The sequence below is a fragment of the Ranitomeya imitator genome, chromosome 1 (assembly GCF_032444005.1).
Source record: "Ranitomeya imitator isolate aRanImi1 chromosome 1, aRanImi1.pri, whole genome shotgun sequence".
Classification (NCBI taxonomy): Eukaryota; Metazoa; Chordata; class Amphibia; order Anura; family Dendrobatidae; genus Ranitomeya; species Ranitomeya imitator.
In genome coordinates this window covers 1,044,380,970-1,044,403,612 of record NC_091282.1, presented here as the reverse complement: position 1 = coordinate 1,044,403,612, position 22,643 = coordinate 1,044,380,970, and the positions used below count along the sequence as shown (strand labels likewise).

At 45.4% G+C, this 22,643-nt stretch overlaps 1 protein-coding gene across 9 annotated transcripts in view; it reads right to left on the bottom strand.

Annotated features, from left to right (window-relative positions):
• Positions 1-22,643, bottom strand: part of ARFIP1 (ARF interacting protein 1) — a 200,181-nt gene that overhangs the window by 34,622 nt on the left and 142,916 nt on the right. For all 9 annotated transcript variants that reach the window (XM_069744081.1, XM_069744082.1, XM_069744076.1 and 6 more), the window contains one exon: positions 694-868. In XM_069744081.1, coding sequence (XP_069600182.1) covers positions 694-868 — 175 coding nt within the window. The remainder of the gene's footprint in view (positions 1-693; positions 869-22,643) is intronic.

The window sequence follows — 22,643 nt, the reverse complement described above, 5'->3', positions numbered from 1 at the left end:
ATAGGGATGGGGGCCATGCATACAAAGATAGGGATGGGGGCCATGTATACCAGGATAGGGATGAGGAGCCATGCAGACAAGGATAGGGATGAGGAGCCATGCAGACGAGGATAGGGATGAGGAGCCATGCAGACAAGGATAGGGATGAGGGGACAATGCATACCAGGCTTATACTTATAAGTTTTCCCAGTTTTTGGTGGTAAAATTAGGAGCCTTGGCTTATACTCGGGTCGGCTTATATTCGAGTATGTACGGTATACTGTTACTATATGAGGTGTTGAAATGAAGAGAAATTTCTTAGCAAAAGTGGTGACAAAACATATGGCAAAGCTGAGGAGTGTACGTGTGACCTACATTTACAATTAAATACATCATTTCAGATGTATTTTTAGCATAAAACATCTACGTACATAGTTATTTACTAACTCTGGCTGAATAAAAGATAAGTTTCCTGAAAGATTAAAAATGTAATGGAAGAGAAGTAAAGAGTTTGGCAGTTTTACAGTGGGTTCTTTAAAGCAGATAACCCACTTTTAAGCCCTTCGGAAGCTACAAAAAAACCCCAAAAAGTGATAGGTGCGGTTAGGGAAAACTGCTGTAGAAAACTCTAGCCGCAGGAAAACAATACCTGCGTGAACCGACCCTAATAACGCCTTCTCCATTTCTCCCCATCTAATTGTGACTGTGTATTACCTTGTTCTCCTCTAAGAACTTCAGTTTCACGGAGACGTCATTCCTCATCTTGTCATACTTTTCTTTGTGCATCTGGAACATCTGCTGCGACTGCTCAATCTTTGGCATTGTCGTGGCATCTCGTGGTCCCAGATTGAGCTCCTCCAAGTCTGTACGGTACGCATCATACTCAATCCTGGTACAAAAACAACGACATGTTTTTAAGTTAATTCATGAATGTTAATGTGTGAATATCTAAAAATGTATATGGATAATAAAGACCTAATGTGCCTGAGAGAGGCATATTTATTTTGAAATAATCTAATAAACAATCGTAAGTATATATGAACCATGAGAGTTGGATGTTGGTAGTGGTTTTATTTTATAAGATCTGCTGACATCTGACGTACAGAAGTATGGATTTACACAATGGTTGCTCAATGGGCGCTTTCAGTGAGCAAGGGAGGGGAGTAATACATAACCAATGGCGCAAATTGTGTGTTTTATAAAAAGCCTGGTCATCAAGGATATCATTAACCCACTGGACATGCTGGATCCCATCATAAAATAAAGGAAGCTAATATGTTGCGAGACACTGTAGGAAATCGTTACATCCAATGTTGCAATGTGTCGCTGCAATCTTAGGCTACTTTCACACTAGCGTTAACTGCAATCCGTCACAATGCGTCGTTTTGCAGAAAAAACGCATCCTGCAAAAGTGCTTGCAGGATGCGTTTTTTCCCCATAGACTTGTATTGGCGACACATTGTGACGGATTGCCACACGTCGCATCCGTCGTGCGACGGATGCGTCGTGCTTTGGCGGACCGTCGGGAGCAAAAAACGCTACATGTAACGTTTTTTGCTCCTGACGGACCGCTTTTTCCGACCGCGCATGCGCAGCCGGAACTCCGCCCCCACCTCCCCGCACCTCCCAATGGGGCAGCGGATGCGCCGGAGAAATGCATCCGCTGCACCCATTGTGCAGTGCGTTAAACGCTAGCGTCGGAATCTCTGCCCGACGCATTGCGACGGGGAGATTCCGACGCTAGTGTGAAAGTAGCCTTAGTGTTGTGCCGTGCAGCCCTAGCCTAAAAATGTTCCCCTTTCCAAAGAAAGCCGATGCATCTTCAGCATACATATGAAATCTTATAACTAATTTGAAAGAAAAGTCAGGAAAGAATCACTGTAATGCAGTAAGGCAGACTAATATATGATTGCTTCCTGTTTACACTGAAATTTGACAGCAGTTCATCAAATGCAGAACACTTCTCATCCAGGACATGCCCAGTCTTAGCACTTCTATTAAAATTCACACCCAGCACAGACAGTGCATAATTACTGAAGGGCTGACAGCCATACAGAAGGATTAAATTAAGCAATTTGATTCACAGTCAAGTTATTGCCGATTCTAAAAATGGCACCTGAATCATAGGCCTTTCAGCAAATGCACTATTAATGTGAGCATACACTCCACCTAGAGATGCTATTGATACAGACTGTTTGCTGACTGCCCTTAATGATAAAATTATAAACAAAGAAGAATTACACATAGGAGAGAACCACTACGGATAATTCACACTGCAGTAGTATGCAGCAGTATGATAGTCTCAGTAGATGGCATACGCCAGGGGATGATACACCAAAAGGATTCCTCCATAGTCATACAGTGGTGTATGTTGCACATAGGCTCCCATGTTAAAAGGAACCTGTCACCCCCAAAATAGAAGATGAGCTAAGCCCACCAGCATCATTGGCTTATCTACAGCATTCTGTAATGCTGTAGATAAGCCCCCGATGTTACCTGAAAGGGACTCTGTCACCTGAATTTGGAGGGAACAATCTTCAGCCATAGGGGTGGGGTTTTCGGGTGTTTGATTCACCCTTTCCTTACCCGCTGGCTGCATGCTGGCTGCAATATTGGATTGAAGTTCATTCTCTGTCCTCCGTAGTACATGTCTGCACAAGGCAATCTTGCCTTGCGCAGGCGTGTACTATGGAGGACAGAGAATGAACTTCAATCCAATATTGCAGCCAGCGAGTAAGGAAAGGGTGAATCAAACACCCGAAAACCCCGCCCCTATGGCTGAAGATTGTTCCCTCCAAATTCAGGTGACAGAGTCCCTTTAAAGATGAGAAAAAGAGGTTAGATTATACTCACCTAGGGGCGGTCCTCGCTGCGGTCTGGGTCCGATGGGTGTCACGGTCCCGTCCGTGTCGCGATCTGGGGCCTCCCATCTTCTTACGATGACGTCCTCTCCTTGCATTCACGCTGCGGCTCCTGTTGAGGACAGAGCAAAGTACTGCAGTGCGCAGGCGCCGGGAAAGCTCAGAGAGGCCTGGCGTCTGCGCACTGCAGTACTTTGCTCTGCCCTCAACAGGAGCCGCAGTGTGAATGCAAGAAGAGGACGTCATCGTAAGAAGATGGGAGGCCCCGTACCGGAAAGCTACACCCATCGGACTCGGACCGCAGCGGGAACGCCCCTGGGTAAGTATAATCTAACCTCTTTTTCTCATCTTTCAGGATACATTGGGGGCTTATCTACAGCATTCCAGAATGCTGTAGATAAGCCCTTGATGCTGGTGGGCTTAGCTTATCTTCAATTTTAGGGGTGACAGGTTCCCTTTAAAATAATGCACATCGCAAGAAGCATCATAAAGAAAAGAGCAGACGACTATTCCATAAAGAAATAAAGCATAGCATCATAAATCAGAATGATAAAAGATCGTGTATTTGCTTCTGTTAGGTAAAGGTTTGATGTATAAGCAGGGAGCTTCTCCAATGCTGCAGTCTATGCTTTTAGGCTATGTTCACACCACATTTCATCCATTCAGTGGTTACATTGGGGCTTACGTCTAAGTCCTGAAAACCGTTTTGCGCTGACTGGGCCATTGACTTTCTTAAATATAATTTTTGGCATTATCTGCCCTAAATGTGCATCATGACTGTCTGCATCAAGTCAATGGCCACGTCAGCACAAACATCCAAACACCCTTTTCAGCCAGTGATGATCTGATATATCGTGATGTTAACCTGGTCTTAGCAGTAGTCAAAAATGCACAACACAAACTAGATGTCTTTGTTCTGCAACTTTTCAGTTTCAAGTGAATTCCATTTCTGTAACTAGAACAGAGCAGAGAAAATCTAAAAATGTAGTCATGAGTGAAGGCTTAAGCCAGGTACTCACAATCCGGAACTAGAAGTGCTTTGGATGCAGTGTATATTCACTGCGTCCAAAGCGCTGCCTTTTATTGAACACAGGTAAATCTGCATGTGTTCACTGAAACATGTGGATTTAAAGCCTTGCGGAGACTGGATTATCTGTCCATATGACCACAATACACTGTACGTTTCATAGAAGTGGCTTTTATGGAAGAGTGGACAGAAAAAAGCCTTTACTTACCCACAAAAATTGCAAAGCTTATTTTGCATTTGCTAAAAGACATTTCGCAGATGCCCCTAATGTATGAAAAAAAGCTGCTGTGTTCATACGAGACCAAAATTGAACTTTTGTGCAAGATCAACACAGCTCAATACCCCAAGAACACCATACACACAGTAAAATATGGTGGTGGCAACATCATGCTGTGGAGATCTTTTTCGGCAGCAGGGACAGGAGAAATCGTCCGAGTCAACGGGAAGATGGATGGTGCGAAATACAGGGATATTCGTCAGAAAAACCTGTTTCAGTCCGTTAGTGATTTGAGACATGGATGGAAGTTCACCTTTAAACAAGACAATGACCCAAAACATACTGCTAAAGCTCGTTTAAGAGGAAACATGTAAATGTTTTGGAGTGGCCTAGTCAAAATTCAGACCTCGATCCAATTGAGAATTTGTGGTCAGACTTGAAGTGTGCTGTTCACCAGAAGAAACTATCTAAATTGAAGGATTAGTTTTGCCTTGAGGAATGGTCAAAAATCCTAGAGGGCGATGTGGAAAGCGCACAGAGACTTACCGAAAACGACTTGCAGCTGTAATTGCGGCAAAAGGAGGCTCTACAAAACCACTGACTTTAGGGAGATGAACAGTTATGCACACTGAAGTTTTCAGTTATTTCGTCCTATTTGATGTTTTCTTTGCCATAAAAAGAAAACCAAATGTTCACAGTTGTAAGCATGTTCTTTACATGAACGTACGCAAAAAAAAAAAAGTTAACTTTCAGGTTGTGAGGTAGCAAAACACAAAAGTGCCAGGGGGGTTGAATACTTTTGCAAGCCGCTGTACATGAAGATGTATGGAAGTTTCCTGTGGACATCCTAAATGAGGCTTTTTCTCTTTGGTAAAATACTGATTTGACAATTTGAATTTCGGGGCACGTGAAACCATCATTAGAACAGGCACCCAGCTTTCTAAGAAACTTGGCACAGTAACGCTGAATTTATAGACAAAACCGCTGGATGAGGGGATTTGAAAAAGTACCAATATGGCAAAAAAAAGTCCTGGTATAATTGTGTCTGCGGGCAGAATGTCTGTCTTGTTCACCGGTAATTCTTTTATGCTCAGAGTGCTTGTCCATCATTAAGTAAAGTTTCTGATATCACGGTTGTCTACCTAAGACACATTGTTTGCAGATGTCCACTTAAGTAAAAAGGACAAAATGGCCTCCTGTATCTACTATATAATTGTCTAAGGGTCACTTCCGTCTGTCCTTCTGTCTGTCACGGTTATTCATTCGCTGATTCGTCTCGGCAGCTGCCTGTCATGGCTGCCGCAACCAATCAGCGACGGGCACAGTCCGGAAGAAAATGGCCGCTCCTTACTCCCCGCAGTCAGTGCCTGTCACCCGCATACTCCCCTCCGGTCACCTCTAACAAAGGGTTAATGCCGGCGGTAACGGACCGTGTTATGCCGCGGGTAACGCAATCCGTTACCGCCGCTATTAACCCTGTGTGTTCCCAACTTTTTACTATTGATGCTGCATATGCAGCATCAATAGTAAAACGATCTAATGTTAAAAATAATAATAATAAAAAAAACCTTATTCTCACCTTCCGCCGTCGCGTCCTCTCCTCCGCACAGCAAGCGGCAGGTTCCGCTTCCAAAGATGCTGTGGGAGAAGGAGCTTCCATGACGTCAAGGTCATGTGACTGCGACGTCATGGAAGGTCCTGCGCTCATACCAATCCTGGGACCGGACACAAGCGCCGGAACTACAACGGGCTCTTCGGATGGTAAGTATGTTTCTTTTTTATTTTTTAACCTGTTACATACGTGACTGGGCAATATACTACGTGTCTGTGCTGTATTCTACGTGACTGGGCAATATACTACGTGGCTCTGTGCTGTATACTACGTCGCCGTGCAATATACTACGTGGCCGGGCAATATACTACGTGGCCGGGCAATATAGTACGTGGCCGGGCAATATAGTACGTGGCCGGGCAATATAGTACGTGGCCGGGCAATATAGTACGTGGCCGGGCAATATAGTACGTGGCCGGGCAATATAGTACGTGGCCGGGCAATATAGTACGTGGCCGGGCAATATAGTACGTGGCCGGGCAATATAGTACGTGGCCGGGCAATATAGTACGTGGCCGGGCAATATAGTACGTGGCCGGGCAATATAGTACGTGGCTGGGCAATATAGTACGTGGCTGGGCAATATAGTACGTGGCTGGGCAATATAGTACGTGGCTGGGCAATATACTACGAGGACATGCACATTCTAGAATACCCGATGCGTTAGAATCGGGCCACCATCTAGTCCACTTATAATAGCCCTAACTAATGAAAAGCCGCTATGCAATCCTGCAGGGAACATGACTGCAAGTTCACAGTTCGGCATTTGCACAAATACCCATTTCAGGCAGGTCCACTCCGACACGGTTCAGAAAAAAAAAAAAGAACGTCTGATTAGTAAGTAGTTTTTACATAGCAATGCTTATGTTCAGGCTTTTGAGAATCTTTTAAAGGGTATGTCAGCAGGTTTTCGCTACCTTTTCTGGAAGGAGCATAATGAATAAAAGAGAACCGATCCCAACGAAGTATCACTAAGATTACTGGGTGCAGTCGTTCTGACCCAATTAGAGTTCTTACATCTAGTAAAGCAGCACAGCTAAGAAAGCTGGCCCCGCCCCCACCAGGCTCCTTATGTACATGGTCTATTGAAAGTGTGCTGCTTATCACAGGAGGAGGCGGAGTTGGACACCTTGGCACTAATCACAACAATGATCATGTCAAAATTGATAAAACCTTCATTGTAAACAGCACACAGCCTGATAAGCAACACAATTGAATTTTATGTTTTAACCCCTACATGTCTCTGCCCTTACACAGCAAAAACCTGCTGACAGATTCACTTTCACCGCTTCAGATTTGAAAAGACACCAAGCGGTTAAAAGAAGTGAGAATACCATTATTAAGGTGTCTTCTGCTCAGAAAATGCTAAAAAATGAACTATAGAAGTCACTGGGAATTCTCAGAAGATGCTTGGGGGTCTTTTTCATCAATTTCTTACCGTTTTTGATTCTGAAACCACTAGATGCTTTTTTCATTGATGACTGTAGAGTAGGGGGCAAGACGCTTCAGACAAAAACCACTGATGTGTCTTGAAGCGGTTTCCTCTTGGAAAACTGAGTTTTCCCGCAAGTTAATGATGTTACGTGCACATACCCTGTCCAGGCCAAGAAGAGCAGGTTGCCATGAATAAGAGAAGTTAGTCAGTGATAAGTAGCTATAATGGCTTTCATCTCACATAAGGCAGTTGCCATGAGACACATCCTTTAACCTCCCTGCTAATCAGAATAGGATTTTCAGTGATGGGAAATGTCCTGTCAGTTGTCCTATAAAATACAATACAGAATAAGGGCTCATTCAGACGTCTGTGCCAATTGGTCCGAGCATGGACTGCTAATGCATGGACCGCTAATGCTCTCCTGGCCCGAGCGTGACAGATTCATATATTTCTATGAAGCTGTTACGCTTGGGTCAGGAGATCTGCGGCCCCTCGGTACACTGCAGTGTGATCTCGGGCTGATTAGCAGATGTCCGAATGAGACTCCAGTGCAGTTCTGCTCTGCTTTTGGCATACATACACAAGAAACCTTGAATGGTACGGACTGGGGCTGAAATTCGGCCCTGGCATTTGAAATCATATAGGACCATGATGGCCCTGTCCCCAACCACCAGATGAGATATATTACCCTGGATTGAAGAAAGCAAGATTTACTACAAGATCAATATTTCTAATGACACCCATGGCCTGCTGGGGTAAGGGACTTTGCGCTCTGCCACAACTCTTATTAGTATGGGTAAAATCTCCTTTCCAAACTTAAAGTTTAGCTGATGGGTCCTAAAAAAAAAATGGTGTATTAAACTATATGATAACTATTACGGCTGACTCTAAGTTAAGGGCCCTGTGTGTGCCTGTGAGGACAAGCAGCAATCTGCACATCGCCGTAAGCACCCCTCTAAATCTATTCCTTCGCTGGGTCGAGTTAACAGTAGGACAATAGCAGGTTTCCACATCCTGCTCAACATGATCCCAGGATTAATAGACGCATCAAATGCACAGATTTATTCATGAATGGACTTGTGCAGTCCTGGAGGATTTTTACAGAACATATCAACAATTATCTGATCGTATAAAACATTTCATAATGTGCAATTACAGGATACATCAGCAGCACCGCTGCCACCAACAACAATTTAATGCAAATGATTTCCTATAAAGCAAAAAACTACAGTAAAACACACTGAAAACAAACTGGTTTTCTCCAAACACCAATGCATAAACCATACGTGCAGCCATAGCTGAATTCACACGGAAAGATAAATGTGACAGAGTTCTTAAGAATGCCCGATTCATAATCTTTCCGTGTAAACTGTCTTCAGATCACCCGATGAAGAAGCAAAACGCTTGGTCATGGGGAAAAAAAGATCTTTTGCACAGTGCAACATTCTTGGCGGAGCATCGTCAGGTGTAAAAAGGACTCGCGCTGCAGAGAACAATGGCAGTGTATGTGCACATAGCGACCTATTACAGAATGCTCAATGCACATCGCTTACCGTGGTCTGTGTAAACAGGCTTTTAGGCGATCGTCGATCAATAAAGGTTTACTGTTCGGCTTTCATTCATAGCCACTGGCTGATCGTGTTATCAACATCTGATGAGAATTTCATGTCAATAGCCCCTTTAGAACTATATTTACTCAGGAAAATGGTGACGTGTTCAATATATATTTCACTCGCTGTAAATTGATAGATCTGCTTGGAATATTTTCTTTGGGATAACCAGGCACAGAGGCTGCATTTTGTGTGTCCATTAATCAGTCATGAAATAGATGGATGTGACCCATTTTTTGCACTTCAGAATAATATGCAATCACCAGTGTGTAAAGAGCACCGCATTAGATTTTTAAAATAAAAATGTACAAGATGAGAAATGCATCCCTAAAAAAAAACAACCATCAAGACATTAACAGGAAGTTGATATCACCAACCATTCCCATTTTATTTAGGTGTATCCATATAAATGGCCCATCCTGTACAATGATTTCTAAAGGGTGAGAATAGTTTCAATGCATACAATACAAAAAACAAGGAGAATACAAATTATTTTTTAATACTTTGTTATTTACCATCTTGCCCATTTACTAGAGGAAATCTCCTCTAGTAAATCTCTTGGTCCAAATGAATTACATCGTAGGGTACTGAAAGAGATAGAGGAAATTGCAGAACCACTAGCCAGAATCTTTGAAAAATCATGGAAAACAGGAGAAGTCCCAGAAGATTGGAGAGGGGCAAATGTTGCCCTTATCTTCAAAAAAGGAAAGACGACGGAGCCAGGAAATTACAGGCCAGTGAGCCTTACTTTTATAGAGATATTTGAACAAATTATTAAACAGCAGGTAAGTACTTTGATAAGAAAACCGTTATTAAGAGGATGGGTTTTTAAACAAGTCATGCCAGACTAATCTAATTACCTTCTATGATGGAATCACTGACTGGGTGGATCAGGGAAATACAGTATAGTATAACAAAACTTCAGCAAAGCCTTTGAAAAAGTATCTCATACTATTCTTATAGAAAAAAATGAGCAAGTATTTCACTGACAAGGCTACAGTAAGGTGGATTCATAACTGGCTCAGTGATCGTACTGAAAGAGTGGTAATAAATGGTTGCACATCCAACTGGAAAAGTGTTTCAAGTGGGGTAACAAGGCTCTGTCCAGGCCCCAGTGGTGTTCAATATTTTTTTTTATAAATCATCAAGATAAGGGAGCTGATGGTAAACTAATCAAATTTGCAGAATATACAAATCTTAGAGGGATAGTTAACTCTAGAGAAGACAGAGAAAGGATTCAGAAAGATCTAGATAAGCTTGAACAATGGGTAGGGAATAATAGAATAGTATTTAACAGGGAGAAATGCAAGATTCTACATCTGGGCACGAAAAACGAAAATTACATCTATCGAATGGGAGGAATAGAACTAAGCAACAGCACGTGTGAAAAAGACTTGAGTATACTAACAGATCACAGACTACACATGAGTAAACAGTGTGATGCAGCAGCAAAAAAGAAACGCAGTTATAGAATGTATTAAGAGAAGCATAGAGTCTAGATCACATGAAGATATTATCCCCCTCTAATCTTCCTTGGTCAGGCCTCATCTGGAATACTGTGTCCAGTTCTGGGCACCACATTTTAAAGAAGCCATTGAAAACTTGTACAAGTTCGGAGAAGAGCTACCAGGATGGTTAACGGACTGTCTGCAAAAGTTATGTCCTACGAGGAACGGTTAAAGGATCTTTGAATGGTTAGCTTGCAAAAAAGAAGTCTAAGAGGAGACTTAATAGCTGTCTACAAATATCTGAAGAGATGTCATAGTGTAGAGGGATCATCTTTATTTTCATTTGCACATGGAAAAAGAGAAAAAAATGGAATGGAACTGAAAGGAGAAGATACAGATTAGATATTCGAAAAAACTTTTTAACAGCGAGAGTGAATGAGTGGAAAAGGCTAGCAAGAGAGGTGGCAAGTTCTCCTCCAATGGAAGCACAGACATCTGTCCGAGATGGTTTAGTTAATCCTGCATTGAGCAGGGGATTGGGCACAATGACCCTGGATGTCCCTTCTAACTAATATTCTATGAAAGTTTTGAGATGTAATACTTTTTCTATGAGTTATGATTGCTTGACACTCCAATCCCAAAGCCCATAGAGAAAATCTCTATGCTCTCATTTTGGTTAGGGTAGGGTACATGTGAAGTACGGTCATGGAGCCCTCATGTAGATTACTTCCATGTGAAATATATGTGCATTTAAATCCACACATTGCCTCCAGGCCCTGCAGATGGGTTATGGTGTCACTAGAATCTCTCTGCAACTTATCATTCAACCCTTTCACAGCCAAGGAGGGGGAAGCTACAAGGGAGACTAAGGAGATTGATCACGTCATTTTTTCCCCTTACCAGCCTTCTGTGACACCAAAAGGTGATACACAAATCTTTATCAATGATGGAGTATGTGAATTTTTTTGTTTAGGGTGGGAGATCTTTTTTTTCTGTTATTAGAGTGAGAAGAGAAGCAGTTATAAATGCAATCGCAGTGAACATTTGTTGCCTTGATTACTGGCCTCTAGATAAAAAGTTTAGGTCACTTCATTTCTGGTGAACAAATGTTGATGTAAACATAAGAAGAAAGTGACATGTATGACCTGTGTACATCCGGCGCCTGCATTGAAGTGTTATACGGCTTGCTTGAAAGTGTGGTCCACCTTTGGGGACACTTTTTTCTTAAATGCATGTATTTGGAGCTAAAAATCATTTTTACAACTGCGTTTCATGCTAAATTTGTAATTTTTTTTAACTGGCCTTTTGTTTTCCTGCACATTTGAAGTTGGATGTGGTCTGTGGGAAAAAACATCTGCGAGGAGCTCAGGAAAAAAAAAACACAGATAAAAGAGTTATAGACTAATAGCAGACTGACTGACGAGCAGCTGAAGTGAAACTGTCACCACAATTTTGCAATGTAAAGACATGGCTTTATTATTGAATACATCGATACATTTTGAAGAAATCCGCTTTGTACTCATCTAGAGTTGAGCGAATTCGATCGGGTTAGGGCTTATTCGGCGAGCTATAGCGCTTACCAACTAAGCTGCAGAGGGAACCCGGCTTCCTGGATCACTGCGGCTGATCAGCGCCGCAGCTGCATGTGTCGCGGCTCTGTGACTGTCACAGCACATGCATGGAGAGCCCAACAAACAGGCTCTCCATGCATGTGTTGTGACAGTCACACAGCCGCGACACATGCAGCTGCGGCACTGATCAGCCGAAGCGATCCAGGAAGCCGGGTTCTCTCTGCTGCTTAGTCGGTAAGCGCTATAGCTCGCCGAATAAGCGCTGACCCGATCAAATTCGCTCAACTCTCATCCCGATTTTAGGTTATGTGCTAATTAGATTTCAGTGCACATGGGCCAAACTACGCACTGAGTTTTCTCCTGTCTGTGTGCAATTCCTCAGCCCCTCCGCCTGCCTTTGAATTACTCTTCAATGCTTTTTCAGTGACCTGTCTTCTATGCCTGATATTTCAGTGGAGGGAGAGTCCAGGGAATCAGAGACAGGTGGGATAATACCCAGTGCACAGACTGGCACTTGTGATTAAAGAAGGACCACAAAGCAGATTCATTCAACAAAAAAAAATCAATTTAATAAATATAGCCCTATTATAGCCATGTCTTTACCTTACATTACAAAAACGTGCGGACAGATTTTTTTAAATTTTTTTTTAACTTATTCCAGCGATGAACCTGCAACTTTTCCTGCATATGTCAGCTGATTTTAACGGGTAGCATTGGGATCCACCAGCAGCTGTTAACATGTTAAATGCCACTGTCAATCTCGGACAGCGGCATTTAACACAATCCTGCTGGAATCATGTCACTAATCACGCCCATCACTGTCACATGACCATGGCTCGCCGATGGATTGGCATGACAATCCAGAGTCTGCAGGAGACCCCTGTACTTGCCATTGCCGGATAGCTATGAGCGCCGCCGTGCGGTTGGTGCTCATAGCAAGTGAGAATTTCATACTACTCAGTGTAGCACAGGCAAATCAGATTATCGCAGCTTCTAGTCTCCCATAAAGACTATTGAAGCAAGTAAAAAAAAAAAATATTTTTTTAAATATTAACCCCTTCGCGCCACGCGCCGTACTAGTACTGCGCTGCCGGCACTGCATTTGTGCCAGCAGCAGTACTAGTACGGCGCACCGATCACCGCGGTCTCGCGCTGAGCGCCGCGGTGATCGGGTGCGGGTGTCAGCTGTATATGACAGCTGACACCCCGCAGCAATGCCCACGATCGGCGCTATCGCCGATCGCGGGCATTTAACCCCTCTGATGCCGCTGTCAGTAGTGACAGCGGCATAGAGGGGGATCGCGCAGGCAATGAGATCGCGTTGCTCCGGTGACCCGGAAGGAGTCCCCGGATCCAAGATGGCCGCCGGACTCCTTCCGGGTCATGAAATGACCTGGCTAGCCGGCGCCTGCTGAGAGCAGGCGCTGGAAAGCCAGCTAAACTGACTGACAGATCGTTGATCTGACAGTGTGCTATGCACAGTGTCAGATCAACGATCTGATCTAATACAGTGATGCAGTGGCGTATCCAGGGGGGGGCAGCCGGGGCATGTGCCCCGGGCGCAGCCGACAGGGGGGCGCCAGCGGGCCGCCTGATGATGCGGCGGTCCAAGGAGGCTCGGGTGGGACTGCACTTGTCCCGCAGCTGAGCAGAGCCCCTCCACCGCAGAGAGCCGCACACCACAGCTATTGCCTGTGCAGCTCTGTGCTCACAGGACCTGTGATGAGGTCACGGGGGGGAGGAGTCAGGAGTCACATGATGAAGGGCTTCTGTGTAGTGCAGGACTCTGCTGATTGTCATGGTGCTCGGTGCTGGACGAGGGTAAGGGTCAGGAGTGGTTTGTGTGGATGTAGCAGAGCCATGTGTGTACTAGGTGTACAGAGCGGAAGCCGTGTCTGCAAGGTGTACGGAGCGGAGCCGTGTCTGTGTACAGAGCGGAGCCGTGTGTGTGTACGGAGCGGAGCCGTGTGTGTGTACGGAGCGGAGTTGTGTGTGTGTGTACGGAGCGGAGCCGTGTGTGTACGGAGCGGAGCCGTGTGTGTTTACGGAGCGGAGCCGTGTGTGTTTACGGAGCGGAGCCGTGTGTGTGTACGGAGCGGAGCCATGTGTGTACGGAGCGGGGCCATGTGTGTACGGAGCAGAGCTGTGTGTGTGTACGGAGCGGAGTTGTGTGTGTGTGTGTGTGTGTGTGTACGGAGCGGAGCCGTGTGTGTACGGAGCGGAGCCGTGTGTGTACGGAGCGGAGCCGTGTGTGTTTACGGAGCGGAGTTGTGTGTGTGTGTACGGAGCGGAGCCGTGTCTGTGTACAGAGCGGAGCCGTGTGTGTACGGAGCGGAGCCGTGTGTGTGTAAGGAGCGGAGTTGTGTGTGTGTGTGTACGGAGCGGAGCCGTGTGTGTACGGAGCGGAGCCATGTGTGTACGGAGCGGGGCCATGTGTGTACGGAGCAGAAATGTGTGTGTGTGTACGGAGCGGAGTTGTGTGTGTGTGTACGGAGCGGAGCCGTGTGTGTACGGAGCGGAGCCATGTGTGTACGGAGCGGAGCCATGTGTGTACGGAGCGGAGCCGTGTGTGTTTACGGAGCGGAGCCGTGTGTGTTTACGGAGCGGAGCCGTGTGTGTGTACGGAGCGGGGCCATGTGTGTACGGAGCAGAGCTGTGTGTGTGTACGGAGCGGAGCCATGTGTGTACGGAGCGGAGCCATGTGTGTACGGAGCAGAGCCATGTGTGTACGGAGCGGAGCCATATGTGTACGGAGCGGAGCCATGTGTGTACGGAGCGGAGCCATGTGTGTACGGAGCGGAGCCATATGTGTACGGAGCAGAGCTGTGTGTGTGTACGGAGCGGAGCCGTGTGTGTGTGTGTACGGAGCGGAGCCGTGTGTGTGTGTACGGAGCGGAGCCGTGTGTGTGTGTACGGAGCGGAGCCGTGTGTGTGTGTGTACGGAGCGGAGCCGTGTGTGTGTGTACGGAGCGGAGCCGTGTGTGTGTGTGTGTACGGAGCGGAGCCGTGTGTGTTTACGGAGCGGAGCCGTGTGTGTGTACGGAGCGGGGCCATGTGTGTACGGAGCAGAGCTGTGTGTGTGTACGGAGCGGAGCCATGTGTGTACGGAGCGGAGCCATGTGTGTACGGAGCGGAGCCATATGTGTACGGAGCAGAGCTGTGTGTGTGTACGGAGCGGAGCCGTGTGTGTGTGTACGGAGCGGAGCCGTGTGTGTGTGTACGGAGCGGAGCCGTGTGTGTGTGTGTACGGAGCGGAGCCGTGTGTGTGTGTGTACGGAGCGGAGCCGTGTGTGTGTGTACGGAGCGGAGCCGTGTGTGTGTGTGTACGGAGCGGAGCCGTGTGTGTGTGTACGGAGCGGAGCCGTGTGTGTGTGTACGAGGTGTACAGAGCTGAACTGCGTGTGTGCAAGGTGTACATAGCGGAGCCGTGTGTGTACGAGGTGTACATAGCGGAGTCGTGTGTGTACGAGGTGTACAGAGCTGAACTGCGTGTGTGCAAGGTGTAGATAGCGGAGCCGTGTGTGTACGAGGTGTACATAGCGGAGTCGTGTGTGTACGAGGTGTACGGAGCGGAGCCGTGTGTGCAAGGTGTACGGAGCTGAGCCGTGTGTATACGAGGTGTATGGAGTGGAGCCACGTGTGTACGGAGCGGAGCCGTGTGTGCAAGGTGTACGGAGCTCAGCCACGTGTGTAGGAGTAACTAGGTGTGGCCATTACATTACTGTACTCAGTGTGTGTGTGTGTGTTTGTGCGTGCATGCGTAGCGCTGCAGGTGAATGTGCAGAGACGTAAATGGTTTTGTGTGTGTACGGAGAGGAGAGGCGAGGGCAATGATGGGACTGACGGGGAGAGGGCAATAATTGGGATGGAGGGGGAGGAGGAAATGATGGATGTGGTGGAATGGGCAATAATGAGGGGGGGAAGAAATGATGGAGGTGGTAGAATGGACAAGGATGGTGGTGGTGGAAAGCACACGGATGATATTGGAGGGGGAGAAAATGATGGAGGTGGTGGAATGGGCAAGTATGGTGATGGTGGAAAGGACAATGATGATGGTGGTGGAAAGGGCAAAGATGGAGATGGTGGGGGAAAAGAAAATGATGGATATGGTAGAAAAGGCAAAGGAGGAAATGATGGAGGTGGTGGAATGGGAAATTATGGGGTGGTGGGGGACAAAGCAATTATAGTGGTGGTGGAGAAAGTAAAGATGGAGGTGGTGAAGAGAGCAATGATGGGGTGGGGTAGAGGAAAATAATGGGCATATATGAGGAAACAGTTCAGGAGAATGGGGGGCATATCTGAGGAAACAGTATGGGGGATGGGTGCAGACAGTATGAGGAGCGAACGGGGGAATGTATGTGGACACAGTATGAGTAGCAATGTGAAAAATGTATGTGGACAGAGTACGGGGAGTGAGGGTGATGGGATGTGTGCAGACACAATATAGGGAGTCAGGTGAGCAGGCAGTATAGAAAGCGAGGGGGTAAATATATGAGGGGACAGTTTGGTGAACAGGAGGGATGTGAGAGGAGACAGTATGAGGAGGGAAGGGAATAGTGTGAGGAGACAGTATGCGGGAGAAAAGTGAGTGGGCACAGAATAGAAACTGAGCAGTAGGGGTGTAGAATGAGGGGACAGTGTAAGGGCACAGCCAGCAGAGGACGGTATACCAAGGAGGGGGGAGTGTAATCAGAGTACAGTACAAATACTGGGCCCTATAGAGGGGGACACAGTGTGAGAGGACAGTGTGAAGAGGGGACCGGTATGGAAAGGAGAGGTTAGAGTGAAGAGTATGTACCATAAGAGGGACAGTGTGGGGGTCATATTTTGGGCAGACAATATAGTGAGGGGCAATTTTTTATTCAGGAGCATTATAATGACACTTGTATCTTTAAGGGCGTCATGTGGAGATTTTCTGCAAAAGAGCGGACAAGATGGAAGTCTGCAGAGACGGCTGTGGATGAGAAAACTCATCATGGGGTCTGGACAAGATGAAGAAAAGAAGTAGAACGACTCCAGAGATGACGACATCTATAAGGTACCTGGATGTAAATGTTATTTGTGTGTTGTGAATTCTGTGGCAGAGCTCCCTCCTGTGGTCACAAGTGGTACTGCGGCTTCTGAGTTTCCTTCCTCAGGTGATGTGGTGAAGTCGTAAGGTGTTGCTCTATTTAACTCCACCTAGTGCTTTGCTCCTGGCCTCCAGTCAATGTTCTAGTGTTGGTCTTGCTTCCTCCTGGATCTTTCCTGTGGCCTGTCTGCTCAGCATAAGCTAAGTCTGCTTGTGTTTATTTTGTTGCTATATTTTCTGTCCAGCTTGCTTTTTGGGTTTTGCTTGCTTGCTGGAAGCTCTGAGACGCAGAGGGAGCACCTCCGTACCGTTAGTCGGTGCGGAGGGTCTTTTTGCCCCTCTGCGTGGTTGTTTGCAGGTTTTTGTGTTGACCGCAAAGCTATCTTTCCTGTCCTCGATCTATTCAGTAAGTCGGGCCTCACTTTGCTAAACCTATTTCATCTCTGTGTTTGTATTTTCATCTTACTCACAGTCATTATATGTGGGGGGCTGCCTTTTCCTTTGGGGAATTTCTCTGAGGCAAGGTAGGCTTATTTTTCTACCTTCAGGGCTAGCTAGTTTCTCAGGCTGTGCCCGAGGCGCCTAGGTCTGTCAGGAGCGCTCCACGGCTACCTTTAGTGTGGTATTATAGGATTAGGGATTGCGGTCAGCAGAGTTCCCACGTCTCAGAGCTCGTCCTATGTTTTGTGGGTTTTGTCAGGTCACTTGTGTGCTCTGAACTTCAAGGTCCATTGTGGTTCTGAATTACCTAATCATAACATTGTGATACTGACTAACTCATGTTTTTATTTATGTTAGGAGCATTAAAGGGGTTGTCCAGGTTTGTAATGAGTCTGCAGTCATTCTTTGTGACTGCAGACTTCTGAATTCTCACAGTGCGCCCTGCACGCTGTCAGGATTCTCTCGTGCTGGTGATTTACATACATGCGGTCACGTGCTGACTAGACATGTGTGGCCTCACTCAATGAAAATGAACTGAGCGAGGCCGGCACGTCTAGTCGGAATGTGGTCAGAAGTATACAAATCACATGCTTTTGCTGACATGACCGTCCACCGGCAAGGGAGAATCCTAAAAGAATTCAGAAGCTGCGATGTCAGGATTCAGCTCTGCAGGTTCCAGTAGTCGTCACATGGACACTTCACTCACATGCGACTTTCAGACTTGTGGTCCTGTGACAACGAGCTTCTCTTCTGCTTCTCTCAGTTTTTCACTGAATATTGAGAGCATTAGGGAGAGGAGCTCGTGGGTACATGACTAAGTGTGAAAATCACATATGTCCTGGGGGGGGGCGCCGAAATGAATTCTTGCCCCGGGTGCCAGAAACCCTAGATACGCCTCTGCAGTGATGTCCCACCCTGGGACAATGGTAGAAAGTAAAAAAAAAAAAAAATAGAATGTGTAAAAAAAAAAAATAAAAAAAAATCCCCAAATAAAAAAAACCAAAACATTTCCCAATAAATCCATTTATGTAAATTAAAAAAAAACAATAAATGTACACATATTTGGTATCGCCGCATCCGTAACGACCCGCTCTATAAAACTATCCCACTAGTTAACCCCTTCAGTGAACACCGCAAAAAAACAAAACAAAAAAAAAACACAAGGCAAAAAACATTGCTTTATTATCATACAGGCGAACAAAAAGTGGAATAACACGCGATCAAAACGACGGATATAAATAACCATGGTACCACTGAAAACGTCATCTTGTCCCGCAAAAAAAAAAGCCGCCATACAGCATAATCAGCAGAAAAATAAAAAAGTTATAGCTCTCAGAATAATGCGATGCAAAAACAATTATTTTTTTATATAAAATAGTTTTTATTGTGTAAAAGCGCCAAAACATAAAAAAAATTACATAAATGAGGTATCGCTGTAATCGTACTGACCTGAAGAATAAAACTGCTTTATCCATTTTACCACACGTGGAACGGTATAAACGCCCCCCCTAAAAGAAATTCAGGAATTGCTGGTTTTTGTTCATTCCGCCTCCCAAAAATCGGAATAAAAAGCGATCAAAAAATGTCATCTGCCCGAAAGTGTTACCAATAAAAACGTCAACTCGTCCCGCAAAAAACAAGATCTCACATGACTCTGTGGGCCAAAATATGGATAAATTATAGCTCTCAAAATGTGGTGATGCATAAACTATTTTTTGCAATAAAAAGCGTCTTTTAGTGTGTGACAGCTGCCAACCCTAAAAATCTGCCAAAAAAACGCTCTAAAAGTAAATCAAACCCCCCTTCATCACCCCCTTAGTTAGGGAAAAATAATAAAATGTAAAAAAATGTATTTATTTCCATTTTCCCATTAGGGTTAGGGCTAGGGTTAGGGCTAGGGTTTCAGTTATAATTGGGGGTTTCCACTGTTTAGGCACATCAGGGGCTCTCCAAACGCGACATGGCGTCCGATCTCAATTCCAGCCAATTCTGCTTTGAAAAAGTAAAACAGTGCTCCTTCCCTTCCGAGTTCTCCTGTGTGCCCAAACAGTGGTTCCCCCCAACATATGGGGTATCAGCGTTCTCAGGACAAGTTGGACAACAACTTTTGTGGTCTAATTTGTCCTGTCACCCTTGGGAAAATAAAAACGTGGGGGCTAAAATATCATTTTCGTGGAAAAAAAATATTTTTTATTTTCACGGCTCTGCGTTATAAACTGTAGTGAAACACTTGTTGGTTCAAAGCTCTCACAACACATCTAGATAAGTTCCTTGGGGGGTCTAGTTTCCAATATGAGGTCACTTGTGGTGGGTTTCTACTGTTTAGGTACATCAGGGGCTCTGCAAATGCAACATGACACCTGCAGTCCATTCCATCTAAGTCTGCATTTCAAACGGTGCTCCTTCCCTTCCGAGCTCTGCCATGCACTCAAACGGTGGTTCCCCCCCACATGTGGGGTATCAGCGTACTCAGGACAAATTGGACAATAACATTTGTGGTCCAATTTCTCCTGTTACCCTTGGGGAAAAAAAAATTGCGGGCTAAAACATCATTTTGCGGAAAGAAAAAATGATTTTTTAATTTTCACAATGCTACATTCTAAACTTTAGTGAAACAATTGGGGGTTAAAAGTGATCACCACACATCTAGATAAGTTCCTTAGGGGGTCTTCTTTCCAAAATGGGGTCACTTGTGGGGGGTTTCCACTGTTAAGGCACGTCAGGGGCTCTCCAAATGCGACATGGCGTCCGATCTCAATTCCAGCCAATTTTGCATTGAAAAGTCAAATGGCACTCCTTCCCTTCCGAGCTCTGCCATGCGCTCAAACAGTGGTTTATCCCCATATATGAAGTATCGGCGTACTCAGGACAAATTGCACAACAACTTTTGGGGTCCAATTTATCCTGTTACCCTTGGGAAAATAATAAATTTGGGGCAAAAAGATCATTTTTTGTGAAAATTAATATAAAATTTTTTTTACGGCTCTACATTATAAACTTCTGTGAAGCACTTGGAGGTTCAAAGTGCTCACCACACATCTAGATTAGTTCCTTAGGGGGTCTACTTTCCAAAATGGTGTCACTTGTGGGGGTTTCCACTGTTTAGGCACATCAGGGGCTCTCCAATCGTGACATGGGCAAACATTCAAAAAATTCCTGTGAAGCACCTGAAGGGTTAATAAACTTTTTGAATGTGGTTTTGAGTACCTTGAGGGGTGCAGTTTTTAGAATGGTGTCACCTTTGGGCATTTTCTGTCATATAGACCCCTCAAAGTCACTTCAAGTGTGAGGTGGTCCGTAAAAAAATGGTTTTGCAAATTTTGTTGCAAAAATGAGAAATTGCTGGTCAACTTTTAACCCTTATAACGTCCTAACAAAAAAAAATTATGTTTCCAAAATTGTGCTGATGTAAAGCAGACATGTGGGAAATGTTGTTTATTAACTATATTATGTGATATAACTCTCTAATTTAAGGGCATAAAAACTAAGAGTTTGAAAATTGCTAAATTTTCATAATTTCCGACAAATTTTAGTTTTTTTCACAAATAAATGCAAGTCATATCGAAGAAGTTTTACCACTATCACGAAGTACAATATGTCACGAGAAAACAGTGTCAGAATCACCTGGATCCGTTGAAGCGTTTCAGAGTTATGACCTCATAAAGTGACAGTGGTCAGAATTGTAAAAATTGGCCCTGTCACTTAGGTGAAAACAGGCTTTGGGGTGAAGGGGTTAAAGGGAACCTGTCACCCCCGCCCCCCCCCCAGACGTTTGAAACTAAAAGAGCCACCTTGTGCAGCAGTAATGCTGCATTCTGACAAGGTGGCTCTTTTAGTTATTGGTGCTGTAAATGCAGAAATAATCTGTTTTTTAATTTGTCCGAAATACCTGTCTTCAGTCCTGGAGGCAGGTCTTTCCGCCCCTGCTGCAGACGCCTCACAGCCGTCACTCAAGGCTTCTTGGCGCTGGGCGCCGCCTCCTCAGCGCTGTTTGTTTTGAAATCTGCCGGCGCCTGTGCTCTTTTGTCTTGCCTGGGGCAGGCGCAGTGAGCGCTGCCTGTCTATCCTCATATGCAGTCTCGCTGACTGCGCCTGTGCGGCCGTCCTGCTTGTGAATCCCAGCCCCTTAGTGTCTTATGATTTATTCACACTGCGGGGCTGGCATTCCTGGGCATGCGCACTGCGACCTGGGTGAGTGGCTTAGACACGCAGTGCGCATGCCCAGGAATCTCAGCCCCGCAGTGTGAATAAATCATAAGACACCGAGGGGCTGGGATTCAGAAGCAGGGCGGCCGCACAGGCGCAGTCAGCGAGACTGCATATGAGGACAGATGGGCAGCGCTCACTGCGCCTGCCCCAGGCAAGACAGGAGCGCAGGCAGATTTCAAAACAAACAGCGCTGAGGAGGCGGCACCCGGCGCCAAGAAGACTTGAGTGACGGCTGTGTGGCGTCTGCAGCAGGGGGGGAAAGACCTGCCTCCAGGACTGAAGACAGGTATTTCGGACAAATTAAAAAAACAGATTATTTCTGCATTTACAGCACCAATAACTAAAAGAGCCACCTTGTCAGAATGCAGCATTACTGCTGCACAAGGTGGCTCTTTTAGTTTCAAACGCCTGGGGGGGGGGGGGGGTGACAGGTTCCCTTTAACAAAATTAAAAAATAAATAAAAGTTAAAGTCCTGTCCCGTGAAAATAGAAAAAAAATGGAATTAAAAGACTTACCGGTAATTCGGTTTCTAGTAACCCACCATGACAGCACACCAGAGGATGGTACCACTTTCCTAATAGGGACAGGAAATATCAAAGAGGTTGAATAACCCCTCCAACATCCACCCCTCCGTGTTATTATACAGGAGTAGGAATACTTCAAATTATATGTCATTCTCTTCATCTGAGAAAACGAAAATTAATCAAAGGGAGGGATTTACCCGTGCGGTCGTGGTGGGTTACTAGAAACCATATTACCGGTAAGTCTAATTCCATTTTCCCTAGTAACACCCCACGACAGAATACTGGAGCAGTACCCAAGAGTAATGTTAGGGCGGGACTATAGTCTGGAGAACTTTTCTCCCGAAGGCCAAAGTTTTTGACCAACATCAGGTCTAGCCTGTAATGCCAAAAAGTCCAATATATAGAGAATATAGAAAACTTTATTAAGATAAATAACAGGCATTAAAGTAACAGTAAAAGACGATCACCGTGCTACCCACAGCACGCACAAAAATGGGACAGGGGAAGGCAGCACTACATCACATAGCATAAGGCACATCGTTTAGTCCGGCCTTAGTTACTTATGGGTATACATATAAGGAACCCAGCAGTTCATCCACATACCCCTTGAAAAAGGCATTTGCCGAAACGCGCGTCG